Genomic DNA, 17963 nt, shown 5'->3' with positions numbered 1-17963 from the left:
TTTGTTGGATTGATTGTATGCATTTAAACACGTGGAGAGTAAAACATTGACAGTTCCCTGTGGTTAAACATGAAGTCATTAAATTATGTTTTTTTGAGAACTTCTTTATCTGTATTTCCTTGACTGCTTTCCCATGCATGATAAACGCTCATGTGACTCATGTGACATGATTCCTATAGCAGGACCCGTCTAGATTGAAAATACATTTCATTTATTTAATTGTGTAGAAAGTAAATTAAATACGAGTTCAGAAATCAATATTTTGGTGTAATAACTTTGTTTTTTAATCAGAGTTTTCATGCATCTTGGCATGTTCTCCTCCAACAGTCTTACCCACTGCTTTTGGATAACATTATGCCACTCCTGGTGCAAGAATTTAAGCAGTTCAGCTTGGTTTGTTGGCTTGTGATCATCCATCTTCCTCTTGATTATATTTCAAAGGTTTTCAATTTGGCAAAATCAAAGAAACTTATCATTTTAAGTGGTCTCTTATTTGTTGCTATATATCTAAAAGGATTTCTAAAGCTGTGTATTGGTGCTGCATGTCCGAACGAGGGCGCTGTTGTGCAACTAAAAATCACAACTCAACCAGTGGCCTGATACCTCTCATCAGTGCACTGGTTACCAGCAACAAGTGCATCTAAGTTAAAGTATAAAACACGGTATCTAACAACTCTTTATTAGTCTATAAACATTTTTATTTACACGATATTGAAGTTTTCCTGAGGTTTCCTCAGCAAACAGTATGAATAACCGCGTCTATCTATGCAGATAAGGATAAATATATATCAGGAACGAGTTCACTGCTGTGCTGAACTCAACGTATTAGCTACGTCAGAGACCGTGATTTCATTCATGACAACCTCTCTCTCTCTCTCTCTCTCTCTCTCTCTCTCTCTCTCTCTCTCTCTCTCTCTCTCTCTCTCTGTATTTAAAAGGGAAGTTTCTGGACACAGCTTCACTTTACTGGATTTCTCTGCATTTTGAAGATGTCACCAATACTGAGAATCATCTGGACCATGAAGAGGGGCTTAGTCCTCCTCTGTACCCCTTTGATCTTTCTTCCTCTTCCTCTTCTCATCGGTACAAGGGTATGTCCACTCGACCTCCATCCTAATAAATGCAGAATAGTGTGATAACAGATTGATTTTTTTGGTTGATTTTTTGTTTTATGCCCTTCCTGTTCTTGTAATGCCTCTATTATTACTATTCTCATCTTCTCACATGTTGCCTGCATCACTTAAGTGGTCATCCAGTGCAGTACCTAACTTCACCTTGCTCTTCTATCTTTTTTTTTTTTTTTGTTTGTTTTCTGTCACCTGTAGATTTAGGACTGGATGATATCTTGATATTTTACAATATATTTTACAATATAGTTGATTACACTAAAAACAAAAAAAAGACTATTAAAGTTTTATAGGTAGATGTGTGAAAATATTGAGAAACAGCCCACTTTACACCTATCTAATATGCAAATTTACATTAATTTTCAAGAAAGTCAAAACAATGCAAGCTCCAAAAACTTGTATGAAACATATATGCAAAAAAAAGTTTACATTTAGCTATTTTGTAAGAATATAGATCAGCTCTTATTTATTTGACAAGGTGTAAAATAAACTTCTTATTCTTCTTATTTTAGTTAAGGTTTATACTAACATATTAAATTGTCCTTTACAAGTTTCTAGAAAGGAAAAAAATGTATTACTCTGGAAAGAAAAATAAAAGAACCACTTTAAAAATAATGAGTTTCTTTGATTTTGACCAAATTGAAAACCACTGGTATATAATCAAGAGGAAGATGGATGATCACAAGCCATCAAACCAAACTGACCTGCTTGAATTTTTGCACCAGGAGTGACATTAAGCAGTGTGTAAGACTGGTGGAGGAGAACATGCCAAGATGCATGAAAACTGTGATTAAAAAATATCAAAATATTGATTTCTGAACTCTTAAAATTTTATGAACGGTATTAATTTGAACTTGTTTTCTTTGCATTATTTGAGGTTTCGAAAGCCCTGCTTATTTTTTTGTTATTTCAGACATTTCTCATTTTCTGAAAATAAATGCTCGAATTTGGGAGAAATGTTGTCTGTAGATTGTAGAATAAAATAAACAATGTTCATTTTACTCAAACATAAACTTATAAATAGCAAAATCAGAGAAACTAATTTAAAAACTGAAGAGGTCTCTTATTTTTTTCCAGAGCTGTATGTTGAGTGTAATAAATCAGCATTGGCCTGTACATACTTTCCTGATGAGACAGTGTGTATGCGTATGTGTGTGTTCCAGGAGGCCAACTGTGCCTTTGTGATTATGCTGATGGCAGTGTATTGGTGTACTGAAGCTCTGCCGTTGGCCATCACTGCTCTGCTGCCTGCTGTCCTCTTCCCCCTGTTCGGCATCATGCAGTCTAAACAGGTACATGACTCTGATATGACACTGTTCACCTTCTAAATTGAACACACATAACTGGTGGCTAGATGTAAATAAATGTTATTGAAACCTTTGGTATAATTAATTGTCTGCATAATGTTATGTATGAATAGCTCTCATCAGATCTTCGGATCTTCAGAGTTCTCTGGGTTTGTTTTTTTTAGTGTGACACCATAAAATACCCATTTGAGATCCCTCAACAAAAAACTAAAACTTTCAATTGAGTTGATTTGGTTAAGTTCTTGAAAAAAGTGTCCATTGAATTGTAACCGTAGTAGAGAGCCACACTGGTGCGATCTTTTATTTAAAGTGGCAGTTTGTATTATTTAGTTTCTAAACTGAAAGCATAAGCTGAAGCTGAAGGGATAAAATATTGTGTTTTATGGTACCAGTGTGCTGGAACGACCATCCCAGCTAAGCCTAATATATTCATTCTAAAAACTGGGGTGTCCGGTCACTTTTTGTGGGAGTTCCTTTGGCCGCATCACACGTCTTTACATACTTACGTCACACGTACAGCCTCTAAAAGAGGATCCGGCTCAGTTTTACTGAACGCGAGCAGCTGGTGGAGCAATGGAAACTTCAGAAGGGGAAACGTAGAGCTCAGTACCTCCCCCATTCACCCATAGTAAAAGTGTGTGGTTGAAGTGAAGTTTCAGACTGAACATAACCTGGAATGAGATTCATCCGCTCTGAAATGAGACTGCATCACACCTGCCCAGTTTAAAATTATTCTTCCACATGCTTGGTGCAGTTACCCATTCTCACCGGAGAGAGCCAAATCCCAAAATATACGGACATCAGCTTTAAAAAAAAACCCCACTGTATAAAATTCCACTGTATATTTTCTCTACAAAACATTAAAATGGGAGTTTTTTCCCTTAGAAATCCCTTTAGTAGTATTTTTCTACTTAAATTACTTATTTTGGCTCCAATATCCTATTATCATTTTAATGGACAATTATATAAAGAAATATATACATGAGGGTTTCCTAGAGTATGAAAAAAACATTTAAACAAACAAATTACCCTTTAATCATTCACCATTTTAATTTTAATAATCATGTTTCTACATAGAGCCATATAGTCTTTGTAGGAATGCATGTACAGTATTATCCATAAAAAAAATCTAGCACTTTTACACTGACATGCCAAAAGTCATGGAACAGGAACTTGTATACTTTCCATGACATTTGCATGAAGAATATAGTTGTAGGGACTCCTGTATTGAAAGTGACGACTATATTTTATGTCTACATTTATTATTATGACTTTTGTGAGCCAATTGTGCTAAAATATAGTTTTTACTAAAGTATAAAATGTCTTATGTATGTTGTCTGACACAAGCCTATCTTTTCAATGATGTTAAAGGAAAGTGCACACTACATACCAGTGTTTAAAGTAATTGCAGTGTTCATTCTGCTCTAATTCTCCAGGTGTGCATGCAGTACCTAAAAGACACCAATATGTTATTTGTGGGTGGTCTGATGGTGGCAGTGGCTGTGGAACACTGGAACCTGCACAAACGCATTGCTCTCAGGGTGCTGCTGCTGGTAGGAGTGCGTCCAGCTCTGTAAGTGACCTCCACTAACACTGTTATGAAAGTTACATTAACCCTCCTGTCATGTTCATTTTTCAGGAACAGCAATGGTGTTCCTCGGTCAGTTTGACCAGGTGCATGTTTAATTATACAAAATATGTCTGAAACCCCCCCAAAAATCATAACAAGCAGTGTAAAATTTTATTACTAACTCAATAACTAACTAGTCTAACAATATTTAGTGCAATGGTGTTCCTCACCTATAACAGGTAATGGTTCAGTTAGAATGAATCACTTTTTTTTTTTATTAAAAATACATTTTCACAAAAAAATCATTTTCACTACTTTATTACTTTTTTTTTAGTTTTTGTTTTAGTTTAGGTTTTTAGTAGCTAATAGCCATGGAAAGTGCCCTTCAGAGAACCATCGCTGGTATTAGCTAACAGCTAAACCCTGCAAACCGTGACATACCATATCTTTATCTCGAATTGAGATGACAGCAATGCTGTTAAGTAAGATATAGGATTGGTTTGTTGAAACCAAACTTGGGAAACCAAGCAGGTAGCGATGCTAGGCTAACATCTGACTTACCTGACGGCTGCAATTTAGCCATAATCTCTCCAGCCAGCTAAATGCACATCAATGCTTACAGGACGTCCAAAGAACAGTAACACATCTTTTAAGACGACAAATTACAAATAATAATTCTTACAATATTTATACAACATTCTTCTTTATTACAGTGCTAAAAGCTAAGTAATGTTTATTTATTCTACTTGGCTCTTGTAGCTAAAGGTATGGTGCAATACTGTATTGTTTCTCAGAAACACAGAATCGATTTTGAACAGTTTATATGTTTACATGTACAAAATGGTGGTGTTGTTGGTGGAATTGCAGCTAGAGAGCAGTTTTAAACTCCCACATTTTATGCATATATATTGGTGTTTATACTGTTTAAAAATCACATCACCTTGCTCACAGTATCACAATATATTGCCACATATTGAATCATAACCTCTGTATCGTGATATTTATTGTATCTTCAAGTTCTTGCCAATACACAGCCTACTTGTGAGCTGTTACGCTACAGTTAACCAGCCAAGAAAAGAAAAGCTCATTTTTTCACAAGCCCACCATCATAGGCAGGGAAAATGAGCATGTTTCAACCTGAGCCAAAATAACAGGTCTTTAAATGGGCATCCAAAACTGTGTTTGCCTTTTTGTGCCCCAAAGTCACATGGTACTATTTATACACTAAAGAACAACTTAAAATAGTCAGTATATGCATTCTGTGCATGCTTAGAAAATCAGTACAAAATTGTATCTGGTTTGGTTCCCTCAAGATTATGTTTTCAGTACCTTTAATTAAGAGACATAGTTCCTTAGTGCTACATTTCTTTAGAATTGTTTTTCCTCTACCTTTTAAGGGACATAGTTCGACCTATGAACCAAAAAAATACCTGTACAGAACTTTTATAATTACATTGTACAACAAGTGTTTAGCATTTGTGCATTAAAGTATACAGAGGCACATTCTGTGTAGACAATTTATTAACTTTTATCCAGTTATGATTAAAAAAATAAATACATTTGGCTCAGGGTTTCCATTTGAATGTAACTGACTGCAAGATTTGGATCTGGTCAGGAATCAGTTCCAGTCTTCTGTGAAATTTAAAGACCAGTATTGCAATAATGATTAGAAGTACAGTATATACTTTTAATAGATCTCATTTTAGTTCTCTTTAACTCTAATTAGGATTGCTGTTTAAGGATTCTCTCTCTTTCTCTCACACACTCTTTCTCTCTTTCTCTCTTTTCTTTTATACAGGCTGATGCTGGGCTTTATGGGTGTGACCGCTTTCCTCTCTATGTGGATCAGCAACACGGCCACCACAGCCATGATGGTGCCCATAGTTCAGGCCGTGCTTGAGCAGCTGAACAGACAAGAGAGCGAGCCAGCACTAATTGACAACAGTGAGGAGCAAAGCCTGGCTGCAGATGCGCAATACAGTGAGACAAAATACAAAAGTGCACAAGGTGAGAAAGTGTACCATATTAAAGTTTGGTTTGTTGTGTTTGTTTGTCTAAAATGTAATGATATTCGATTGAAATTGTAATAAATTAGCATCACAATATGGTTTTATGTGTCAGGGTGTGCAAAGCAGGGACACAAGGAGAGCAGATGCAAATGCAAGTGTTAATTAACAATAAACAGAAAGCAAACAATAAAACAGAATTAAAATAAAATGAACAAAAACTACATATAAACAAGGAATAAACTTAGACTGGAAACAAAGAATTACCAATAACCTAACATACATAAAGACGTACAATAACACGACAAGCGAACACAGAAACAAAAAGGGTTTATTTTTATAAAAACAAAGTAGACAAGAGACAGGAAACACCTGGGGACAGGTAACAAGGGGCGGAGCTACAAATGAACACAAGTAAAAACAGTAAGGCGGAGACATAGGAGAAGCACGCAGACAGGAAAGGCACAGAACAGTACGAGAACATGATATTATGGTTATTTTATTATTTAATGTATGGGTAATTCTGACCAATTGGATCCAGTGTAGCACAGTACAGACCTTGGCACCTTTTAACCATGTAAGTTCTAGTGCATTCTGTTTCCTAAACTTTATACAATTTCACAAAAACAAAGTATTGTGATATTTGTTCAGACATTGTGATATTTCGATTTTTTCCGTATCACCAACCCCTGGTATTGTTGGTCTTCCCACAGTGGTGGTGAGTGGTCTGGATGTGGCAAGTGAAGCTGCAAAGCATAAGGAGGCATCTGCTAGAAGAAGGATATGCAAAGGCATGACGCTGTGTGTGTGCTATGCTGCCAGCATCGGAGGAACAGCCACCCTCACAGGCACAGGCCCTAACCTGGTGCTCAAGGGTCAAATGAACCAGTAGGCATTACTCCTAATTAGTAGATATTCTACTATACTGTACTTTTTTTAATTAGCTTTTTTTTAAGGGCTTTTTTGTTTCTCTTTTTTTAAAGTCTTATTGCTAAAGCTGCTATTTTTTCTTTCTCTTATTTAGACAAATGAAGTGACTTTTAATTTCTTTCATCCCAGGTTGTTTCCTGAGAATGGTGACATTGTCAATTTTGCCTCTTGGTTTGGTTTCGCGTTTCCAAACATGATCCTTATGCTGGTGTTGTCGTGGCTGTGGCTACAGTTTGTCTTCATGGGTTTCAAGTAAGTATTGTTGTCTTCTGAAAATGTGTAGTTAGAGATATGACCAAGAAAGAATTTCTGATGTAGGGGAACATATAAGGCTATCACACAGGCCAGGACCATGAGAGACACATACTGATAAAGTTTAAACAGTTTATTTACAAGGGGGATAGACATATAAGGAGAGTCTATGGCAGGCAGAGTCAATAACAATAAGGCTGCATAAACAAACAACATACCAGGGAGTAGAGAAGTAACAGGGTTGGTACATGGTAAATCCAGCAGAAGAGGAATACATAAGAAAGTAGTCAAAAATACAAGCTGGGTCAGCAACAGAAAACAAGCAATAAACATGTCAAAACATAAAAAGCCACATAACAGTAAGAAATGCATCGTAGAAGAGCTAGAAAACCTAGATTCAATACTCAGCAACAATGAGAGCAAACTAAGGGGCATTTATACTGATAATCTAGGTGCACACAACCAATAGCTAGAGGAACCGGAAGGCCGTAGTGTCATGTGATCTGATGAGTCATTCTGTAGTAGTCCTGAGTGTGAGAATGCTGGGAAATGAAGTCTCTGTTTCTCTGACAGCATCAGGACTGACAAAGGCATTTTTCATGTTTCTGCTCCCACACCCTATATATATATTTATATTGATCAATCAAAAATCGGCTGAAACATAATCCATATTGAAATGTTAAGTAGAGACAAAACTCATCCCAATACATTCCAAGTCAGTCCTCTACCAACCTGCTTCTCTTTACATTATGTATTGATTGTGTAGCTGTGTCTCTTGTAGACTTTAGATTTAATATGTTGAATTAGATTAATGTCTGTTCTAAAATTGCCTCACTTTTCTTTATCTGCCAATCTGTTTCTCCCACCCTTCACTCTTCAGCTTCAAGAAGACCTGGGGCTGTGGAGCGGTGAAGTCTGAAAAGGAGCTTGCCGCCTATAACGTCATCCGAGATGAGCTCAGGCGGCTGGGGCCCATGGCATACGGAGAGTTCAGCCTCCTGGCCCTGTTCTGCCTGCTTGTGGTGCTGTGGTTCACCAGGGATCCGGGTTTCGTATCTGGCTGGGCCACACACATATTCAACTCAGATGCAGAGTAAGGGTTACACTCTGCAGTTTCCAGTAGCAAAGCTTTCATTTACGTTGTCGTAATTTCACAAATCATAAGTATGGTATATAGAGATAATAGATGGTAATGCAGCACTGGGTCCAGAATTGTGCTGCTGTTAAAGTAAACTTGGACGGGTGGATAAAGTCTCTGTTTATATCTTCAGGTACGTGACCGATGCCACCGTGGTTGTGTTCATCGCTGTGCTTCTTTTCGTTTTGCCTTCAAAGCCTCCGCAGTTCTGGTGCGGCACATCCACTGGATCTAACCCAGGTGGGAGAAACTTTCTGTAATTTTTTTAGTATCATTAACTCCAGTCAAAGACTCTCTGGAACAGACCCGACTTAGTCTTTTGGAAGTTCATTTCAAAAGCATAGGGTGAAGTTTTTTTCTATTGCAGATGTTGTACAAATGTTGAGTGGTAATTTTTCGCCAGATAAATAAAGTGGCAGTCTGTATTATTTCGTTTCTACACTGAAAGCAGAAGCATTTCTGAGTGAAGAAGGGATAAAATATTGTGTTTAATGGTACCAGTGTGCTGGAATGACCATCCCTGCTAAGCCTGATATATTAATTCTAAAACTGGGGTGTCGGGTCGCTTTTCTCGGGAGTTCTTCTGGCCACATCATGCGTCTTTATGTACTTACATCACATGTACAGCCTCTAAAAGAGGATCCGGTTCAGTTTTACTGATTGCAAGTGGCTGGTGGATCAATGGAGACTTCAGAAGGGGAAACTCAGAGCTCAATAGCTCCTCCATTCACTCATAGTGAAAACAAAGTGTGTAGTTGAAGTGAAGTTTCTGACTGAGCCATTATCTCTCTCCCTGACTGAACATAACCTGGAATCGGATTTATCAGCTCTGAAAGGAGACGTATCACACCCGCCCAGTTTAAACTGATTCTTCCGCATGCTCAGTGCAATTACCCATTCTCTCCAGAGAGGGCCCTAAATCCCCAAACTTATGGATATCAGCTTTAACAGTTCAAAGTAATTCGCCACATGACATTCATGTCCATTATAAGTTTATGTACATTTCCTACAACAACTGTATCTGTACTTGCTCTCACACAGGCCAGACCAGGGACAGATACATGCAGATAAAAATAACAGAGTTTATTACCAAAGGCTTGTGAGGGACAGGCAGGGTCAGTAACAGAATGGCAGGAAATATAAACAACATACCAAAGAGTAGTCAAGAAAAGCAGGGTCATACATTATAAATCCAACAACACAAGGGAGAAGGCAAAAGAGAGATCCACATATACAAAACAGCAACAGATAATCAATAGAATGGGCAAGGCAAAAGACAATAAATGGTGATACAAAAAAGGGTCAGTAACCATGTAGGCAAAACAATAAAACACGTCATAGAAGAGCTAGGAAAACTAGATGCAATCCTCGGCAAAGAACTAAGCAAACTGAGGGATATATATATATATTTACTAGGGTGGGCAGGTGGAGCCAATTAGTAACTTGGAGAGCAGAAACACCGTAGCGTCATGTGGAAGTCTTAAGCAGGCAGACTGACAGCGTCAGGACTGACACTAGCTCAGATTGTTCAGTACTGGACTAAGTGCACTTCTGTTTAGTCTGTCTAGTATTGCGCTATGCAGATTGCATTGAAGTTAATTTAATTGCAAACAACACCTATAATTAACTCAGCAATGTGCTGAAACTTTGATGTGTTACTTTTTTTATTTTTGTGATTGATGTTTCTTCCACTGTGCTCCTATCCACAGGTGCTCCCACGCCACCTCTGCTCACCTGGAAGGTAGCCCAGAAGAGAATGCCCTGGAACATAGTGCTGCTTCTGGGAGGAGGGTTTGCAGTGGCCAAAGGGAGTGAGGTAAGGTCCAGATATGCATCTTGTCCTATCTTGTCTATGTTGATGTTTTAATGCTAATACCACGTCTACCAATCCCTAAGGGTGTGTTTATACTTGTTAATTGGTTCTCTTGGTTTGTACCAAGCAAGAAAATGAAACATTCTGACATTTTAGTTTGCGTTCATACTGAATTATGTGCGATTAAACCACAATTATGGTGACAATGGTCAATGTGCTCACTGATGTGCTGAGCCCTCATTTCAAATGAGTGGAGGAAAAATGAATGTAGCAGAAACTGTATAAAGTTGATGTGTTCATTTTCGCCAATAAAAGATGTATAATAGGCTAAATCTGTAATTTTATGTTGAAGTGACTGCATCCCAACTCACCCACATTCTTACTGTATTGAGGTGTCTATACTAGTACAATTAGTGCAGTTCTAATGGTTACTTAGTATAAAACACTGTTCAGTGTGGTGCTGTGTAGTTTTAGGAAAGGCACAGAAACATAGGTAGGTCTGCATAGAGACTCACCCGTCATGAAGCAGGCAGAAGTGGTTATGTGTCCATGTCCATCTCAAGCTCCAAAAATGTCTGTAACACAAGCATTTTATGATGTCACATCCTGCGTTTGGGTCAATAAGAAGCCTTTGGTTTGTATTGTGATTAGAGGTGGGCGACACTGGAGATTTAAAATGCAGGGCCAGTATTGGCAATATTGATATTGATATCGATACCGATCCTTTTTTCTAATTTTTCTAAGCTTCATAAATCCAAAGGATCCAAAAGCCCTAGAATAGAATTTCGCCAAACATTGTACTTGACACTGTGTGTCCTAGTTTTTTCATGATAATATCAAATATTTTTTAATTTGGGTTTGTCTAAAATGGGACTCAATGAAAGTTGGACCTTGTTAAAAAAAGGATAGCTGTCCTTATGATGGAAGGGTGATTTCAAACTTGTCCTTTGTGTTGCAGAAAATGAGATATGGCTGAAATAACAAAATAATTTGCACAGCTTTTAGACCTCAAAAAACGCAGAGAAAGCAAGTTCATATTCATGAAGTTTTAAGAGTTCAGAAATCTTTGTAAATATTAATATCACAGTTTTAATGCATCTTGGCATGCTCTGCTCTAACTTTATGCCACTCCTGGTGCCAAATTTTAGCAGTTCAGCTTGGTTTGATGGCTTGTGATCATCCATCTTCCTCTTGATTATATTACAGAGGTCTTTAATTTGGTAAAACGAAAGAAGCTCATCATTTTTAAGTGGTCTCTTATTTTTTTCCAGAGCTGTATATATTCATATATTTATATATACTGCCTATAGCCTGTAACTAACTTGTGCTCAATATGTTGTGTTTGTGCTGCTGCAGGTGTCAGGTCTGTCCAGGTGGTTGGGTGATCAGCTGACGCCCCTGCATAATTTTCCTCCGTGGGCCATCGTCATCATCCTGACCCTCCTGATTGCTACTTTTACTGAGTGCACCAGCAACGTGGCCACAGCTACCCTCTTCCTGCCAGTTTTGGCCTCTATGGTAAGAATAGCAGGGAAAATGAGTTAAGAGTAGGAACACATCTCTTTGAGAGGCAGGTCTAGATTTTTAGTGTAAGTTTATACCCCGTGTGGGCAAGTGCCAGCGGAAGATAGGCACTAAAGCACAACTCTGGCCTAGATTCACACACTCCATTGTCTGTTCAGCCACGCTGAATTATTTCAGCCCCTTTTTTAGAGGCCCCACTAGCAGCTAGCCAAGTTCTCAAACAATCCAATTCAGCTGCTGCCCGTGAGTACGTCCCCTACCCTCTCCACACTGTGTACACTGCTTCCCTTTAGTTCACTCAGAAAGCTTTACAACGAGACTTGGCTCCAAATGAAGCAGGCTAGAGTGGTCTGAGAAAGACCTGTCTGTAGACAGACCTCCAAAGCACTCAAATTGAGTTAGAGAAAAAGAGTTAGAAAAGAGAAAATCTATGGGGGGGAACGAGGGCTAAGCAGGGCTACATAATAAGGGGGTATGCAAGGAGATGCCATTCCCTAGTAAAAAAAAAAATAAATGCTAAGAATTGAAATCCGCATTAGTAAAAGTCCCATCGCCTTTTTCCTTTATACTGAGTTCATCAAATAAATTTTTCAAATAGCTATATATAAGCGTATAAAGCTTATACTTTTATTTTAATAACTTTTATTGCATTAAAAGCATTAAAAAAAGTTATAGCACTTTAAAACCAACCCCTCTCATCCCTCACTCACAGTTATTTATTTTTGTCCTGCAAAAATCTGATTACTGTATTATTACTAAATACAAAAAATCTAAATATAAATTTACTGTACACAAAGCTTATACATTTATCTCTGGAAAATGGAAAAAACATAAGATATATCTAAAAACATATTTTCACTGACTTCAGTTATTAAGACGTTGTAAGATTCAATTTATATAAAAACATAGATTTTTCCATCATTCACATTTGTGAATACAGTCCAAAAATATGTTACATTCAAATTAAACCTTTCACTTTTATCTTCATAAAAAATGGAAAATGGAAAAAGTTTTTCCTTGCCTTCATATTTGTTTATAGCTTTTCTGTATCCATAATCTTTATAATAAGAGTGTGTCAGAAAAGATGTGTTTTTTCTTCTTCTTTATTTTAATCAAGCCTGTACTTGTCTAACCGAGTTCCTGCACGTGTTCAAGCCTGAGAATGAGAATGACACACAAACACGCACATATTTCTACACAAAAACCAGGGTCCACTCTATTCTTTTACACCCGAAAACATCTGAGCCCTGTCTTAAAAGCTTGAATTATGATGTGTCAGCTTGTTCTATGTGTTTGGCTTCTCAGCTGTGCAGGGTTTCTGATGAGGTGTGCTGCTTTCTTTCAGCAGACGTGAGTCAGTCTGGATATATCATCCTTCAGAATCACGGCTTAATTACACAGGCTAAATGAAGGTTTATGGCAAAAGAAAACCACCACTTAAAGCAGAGATCTGAGTCAGAGACACAAAGGAATTAAAGTAGAGCACTTGTCATTTCAGCCCAGTGTGAGTCACGTGATGTTTTATTTCTCAATTGTTTCTTTTCATGTTTTTGTTTCAGTCCCAGTCCATCGGAATGAACCCCCTGTATGTCATGGTGCCCTGCACGCTCAGCACCTCTTTCGCCTTCATGTTACCGGTGGCCACGCCCCCCAACGCTATCGTCTTCTCCTATGGGTACCTCAAGGTTTCAGACATGGTAAGAATTCCAGTGTGGTTTCTGGGTCTGTCTGTCAGCTGAGATAGCTGTTTATGAAGTTTATTTATAGTTAAAATTTTGACTTGTAATTAAGTGTACCGGCTATAAACCGGCTATAAATGCTGTAAACGCATTTAGTATCGTCTGGGTTTTTGATCATAGTCATCTATTTGCTCACATACTCTAAAACTGGATTACAAAATAGAGTGTCTGAACCTCTTTATTCTTACGGTGATAAATCATAACTGTAACTCTAACTCTTATTTTTTGCAGTCAAGTTAAATTCAATTTTACAATTTCATAATGATGTAAATTGGAAGGCCTATGTACATTTGCCCATTCAAAAACTTCCAAAGATGTCTTTGGATCTGTTATTGTGATTGTTTATTACACCAGCACATGGAAATGCAGTGATCCTGCCATACTTTTGCCCTGTCTTAATCATTTTTAATTGCTTAATTGTGTATATAATGAGAAAATGTTCTGTATTTCAGTCACCATATATGCAGGCTGCACATTTTTCATTATGGTTAAAGTGTGAATCTTTATTATATTTCTGTTTGTTTCTTTTATTTTATTTTATGATCAATTTTGGATACTGAAATGAAAACACAGTATATCTTGTTTTTCCGATGATAGTAACACCACTAAACACATTTTGCTGTTTTTCTAATGACCAAAGGTACATGGAGTTTAATGTCACTAAAAGCTAGGTCAGAAAATGAAATTCATTAAATGGCTCCAAGGACGTTGCCTGATGCCAGAGACATTGTTTCCAACAGTCTGGAGATAAAAAATATGATTTTTATATTTTTACATCATTTAGACAATCTGGACATTGTTGGAAACCAAAACAGCCCCTGAATGAAACTTTATTAATTTAGTTTAAAAAAAAAACCCAGTTACAAGGACACGTAGAAGCTGAGTTGTTGCTTTTTGAAGTAAAATAAATAGGCTATAGTTGCACTGTAGAAATCTCAGCCTCAAAGAATGGTGTTTCTATACAATGCACTTTTATATCAATCCAATCTGAATTAATCTCAATTACTGAAATATGCCAAATTTAGCTGGACACAAAATATTGGGACATCTGCTCATTGATTCATTGTTTATTCTGAAATAAAGCCTATTAAAAAGAGTTTATCCTGCTTTTGTTGGTAATTTTGTAGTAATTGTCTCTACTGTGCAGGGAAGGCTTTCTACTAGATTATAGAGCATTGCTGTGAGGATTTGATTGCATGAGGTCAGGATGTTAGATAATTACCAGCTTACCTTATATTTAACTCCTAAGCTCTTTCCACTGTTCCACAGCTTAATATTGGGGAACTTAATTCATACCTCATTATATCTCAATCCTCTCATTAGTCATGGTGCAAATACGTTTATGTTTATTATCTGCTCCAGAGAGTCTTATTCTTTTGGCAGTACTTCTCTACAGGGACAAGATAAGTTGTGTTTATGTGTATTTGCACATCTGTGTAAGCAATAGGGTGCAACACATACATTTAGACATACAGCGTACCGCCTTGTGAAAAAGTTGTGTATTTAAATATAATAATAGTGTACTTGAAGTATACTTTTTCTGCTTATACTTATATTTTACCTGCTTAATCTGTATTTCAGTATATAAAGTGTACTTTATTTCGTTGTGCTAGTTTTGTACCGTTGATGTACATAATACATAAAAAAAATAAATGCTTAGTATTATTTTGTAATAAGATGTTGTAAGATGACCAGTACAAAATTAGCACAGTAAAATAAAGTATACTTTTTTTGATAAAACTATTCTAAATGTGTCCTGGGAGACTATATTTCTGCAATAAAATTGTACTTCAGTGAAATTCGCAACCAAATTGTTAATTTTGTGTTGACAAATTAAAACTGTGATAAGGAACCTTTATGTGTTAAAATTATACTTAAAAACTACTTTAACTACTTTAGTTAGTTTAACAGCTGATCCTTGCAGCATTTTCTTTAAAGATGACTTTTGTTTTTACCAGTTTATATAGATTCTTGAAAATGAATGTGATTAGATGTGTTTAATCTATATTTTAATCACACATTTAATAAGTGTTTAATATTCAGTTGGACAGCTCAAACATATACAATTAAATTGGAATAAATAGTGGCGAAAATAAGCTATGACTAGTATACTCAATTAGTATAAATTCAGTGCAAATGTATCATTTGTAATGAAGTACAAATTAGTGGTTCCAAAATAGCACAACTTAAGCACAGTCCTACTTCAGAATGGCCAATTTTGAGATACAAGGTTATGAATGTGACAGTAGGCTTGTCATCAAAACGTTCTGCAATTATGATGTGGTGTTTTCCTTGTTTTCCTGCCATAACATGTTTATTTTTCTTTTATTCCAGGCAAAGACGGGCATAATAATGAACATTATAGGGATCTTCTGTGTCACGCTAGCCATTAACACCTGGGGCAAAGCTATGTTCCACTTGGACCAATTCCCTGCATGGGCCAACAGGACAACTGTATGAGGGCCGGCGGCATCAGACGAGAGTGAAAACGCACATCTACAAACTGCTCATCTTCTTAAAGACTCTTTTTATACCTCACAGCCTTCCAACGACTGAAGAGCAGCTCTTTAAATCGAGTCTTCAGTTTGTTGGCCTTGTGGATTTTCAGAGCTGCTATCACTGACACAAAGGGCCCAATCCACAAAACAGCAGTTAACCTGCTTTCCTCTTTGTGGGGAAAGTATATCTGCATCCAAAATGAAAGTCCTAGTCCTTTAAGTCTTTAAAGAGTTGTTTTTTTTTTGTGTTTGTTTAAATGTGTAATATATATTTAAAGTATATATATATAAATATATATAGAAACAGGTGGAAAATAATCATTAAGGCTTACCCTGTGTGCCATCAGAGAGCTATAATTGTAATTATGAATGGGTAAATCTTGTTTTTACTGTCTGAGTGAAGAGACTGTTTACCTTGCTGCCTTTTTTTTAGTCTGAATTCCACACAGTTCTAATGTGTCCATCTTTCATCAGTTCCTCTTATTTAAGTGTCAACAGAGTGAACCTCACAATACAAAAATTCACACTGACACTTACTTACAGCGCGTACCGTACGAATCAGTTAGTGTCAGTTATGTTTTTGTTATCTGCATTGTTATGGTTCTAGCACATAATGTTTCCAACAGTTACATGACACTAGCTGCACAGTTCCTGAACAGTAGCTGCACAGTTCTAAAGTACAACACTTTGTATTGTAATCCTTTGATAATACCAACTGCTGATCATTCCCATCTACGTAACTTCTACTTCTTTTAAGTAGCCCGGCGCTTAGGCTGTGCTTCACTGCACGCACTCAAGCAGTGTGTTTTGTACTCTGTTTAACTGTGTTTAACTGTTTCCTATTACACTACAGATAAAGGGGCTTTGAGTGATGTCATAGAGGAATCACTTTTGCACTTTTCCATGAAGAACCATGTGTCTTATTCATCAATACTTAAAAAAAGAAGAAGACTTTTCTTACATTTGTTCTCAGGAGAAAAAAAAACTTTTCCCATTAAACAAAAAGTGTTTCTACTATGGTATTACTCACAGTACCATTAGAAGCACCATTATTTACCCTTTTCCACTTTAGTATGGTTATTTCTTCATAATGAAAGAAGAAAAGGTTTCATCATATTGTACAGTACATATATACATTATTGGTATATACAGATATATGTATATATATACAGATATGTGCTTACTTGAAACTTGGTTTAAATTTCTGAAGGTTCATTTTGTTCATTAATTTATTAAGACCCATTATGCAATAACTAAGCGACCACTAATATAAACCATAATAGTACATTGTATATTTAAATATTGGATTTTATATATTAGCTTTTCTGTTTTCATTGTAGTGATTCTTGACCTGCACTACTGTAAAGTGATGACCTAAGTATGGTGTGTAAAAAGAACACAATTTTTCTTTTATGTTTATTGAAAAATAGCTGCAAAAGAATTTTAATTAAAGCATATATGTACACAGTCTTCTTTTGTCATGTTTCCTTATTTTCCAATTCATTATATCTTACCAGTTTAATGGTTTACTTATTTTTCCACATTTTTTCAACAGTATCAACTTTTTATGAAAGGTTTCTTTAAAAAAAAAAGCTATGAAACAAAAAAACTTGGATTTCATGTGATTTCAAATTGTTTTTTATGTAACTTTATACATCACTGGTTAATTATTTGTAATTTATTTATTCTTAAAGACAAATCTTTAAAATTTAGGTATTTTTTAGCATGTTCTTTTAGATAACATTCAACTGTGCAGCTACCAACCACTTAGCAACACCATAGCAAGGTGCAATGGGCGTAAGGTGCAATAAACCAATCAGCGTTTCACTTGCCATTCCCAGGTGTTTTGGGGAAAATTAACTTTAAGGTAATCCTTTATTAGTCATTAATTGGGAAAAAATTCAGTCACCCTAGCATAAGTAATAGAAATAGGAGAGAAAATGACTCAATAAACCATATAGATGAGTGGAAAAAAATGAGTGGTTAGCAGGTTCGCCTCCCAGCACTGTGGTTTTGGGTTCAAGTCCCTATCTGAGTGTAGTCCATGTTTTTCTCGTGT

At 36.5% G+C, this 17963-nt stretch overlaps 1 protein-coding gene across 2 annotated transcripts; it reads left to right on the top strand.

Moving 5' to 3' along the window:
* The first annotated feature begins 938 nt into the window (after positions 1 to 938).
* On the top strand, positions 939 to 17374 carry slc13a5b (solute carrier family 13 member 5b). 2 transcript variants are annotated; one of them, XM_049467303.1, is made up of 13 exons: positions 939 to 1091; positions 2291 to 2419; positions 3871 to 4007; positions 5803 to 6011; positions 6724 to 6898; positions 7070 to 7192; positions 8073 to 8285; positions 8464 to 8570; positions 10040 to 10146; positions 11500 to 11661; positions 13227 to 13364; positions 15741 to 15871; positions 15911 to 17374. In XM_049467303.1, the coding sequence occupies exons 1-12, from the start codon at positions 990 to 992 to the stop codon at positions 15864 to 15866; spliced, it is 1728 nt and encodes a 575-aa protein (XP_049323260.1). In that variant the 5' UTR covers positions 939 to 989; the 3' UTR covers positions 15867 to 15871; positions 15911 to 17374. The 2 variants fall into 2 exon arrangements, with proteins under 2 accessions (XP_049323260.1, XP_007245950.3); XM_007245888.4 differs by having other exon boundaries at positions 15741 to 17374.
* Positions 17375 to 17963: the final 589 nt, after the last annotated feature.

The sequence above is a fragment of the Astyanax mexicanus genome, chromosome 18 (genome assembly GCF_023375975.1).
Source record: "Astyanax mexicanus isolate ESR-SI-001 chromosome 18, AstMex3_surface, whole genome shotgun sequence".
Taxonomy (NCBI): Eukaryota; Metazoa; Chordata; class Actinopteri; order Characiformes; family Acestrorhamphidae; genus Astyanax; species Astyanax mexicanus.
The sequence above is the reverse complement of the archived record's forward strand: the minus strand, read 5'-3'. Positions and strand labels throughout refer to the sequence as shown.

Bases quoted from the DNA above. Each gene is read 5' to 3' on its own strand.
- slc13a5b (XM_049467303.1), top strand. From the start codon at position 990: ATGTCACCAATACTGAGAATCATCTGGACCATGAAGAGGGGCTTAGTC. The intron at 2,420-3,870 runs GTACATGACTCT...CTAATTCTCCAG, and splicing joins GCATCATGCAGTCTAAACAG to GTGTGCATGCAGTACCTAAA. The intron at 6,899-7,069 runs GTAGGCATTACT...CTTTCATCCCAG, and splicing joins CTCAAGGGTCAAATGAACCA to GTTGTTTCCTGAGAATGGTG.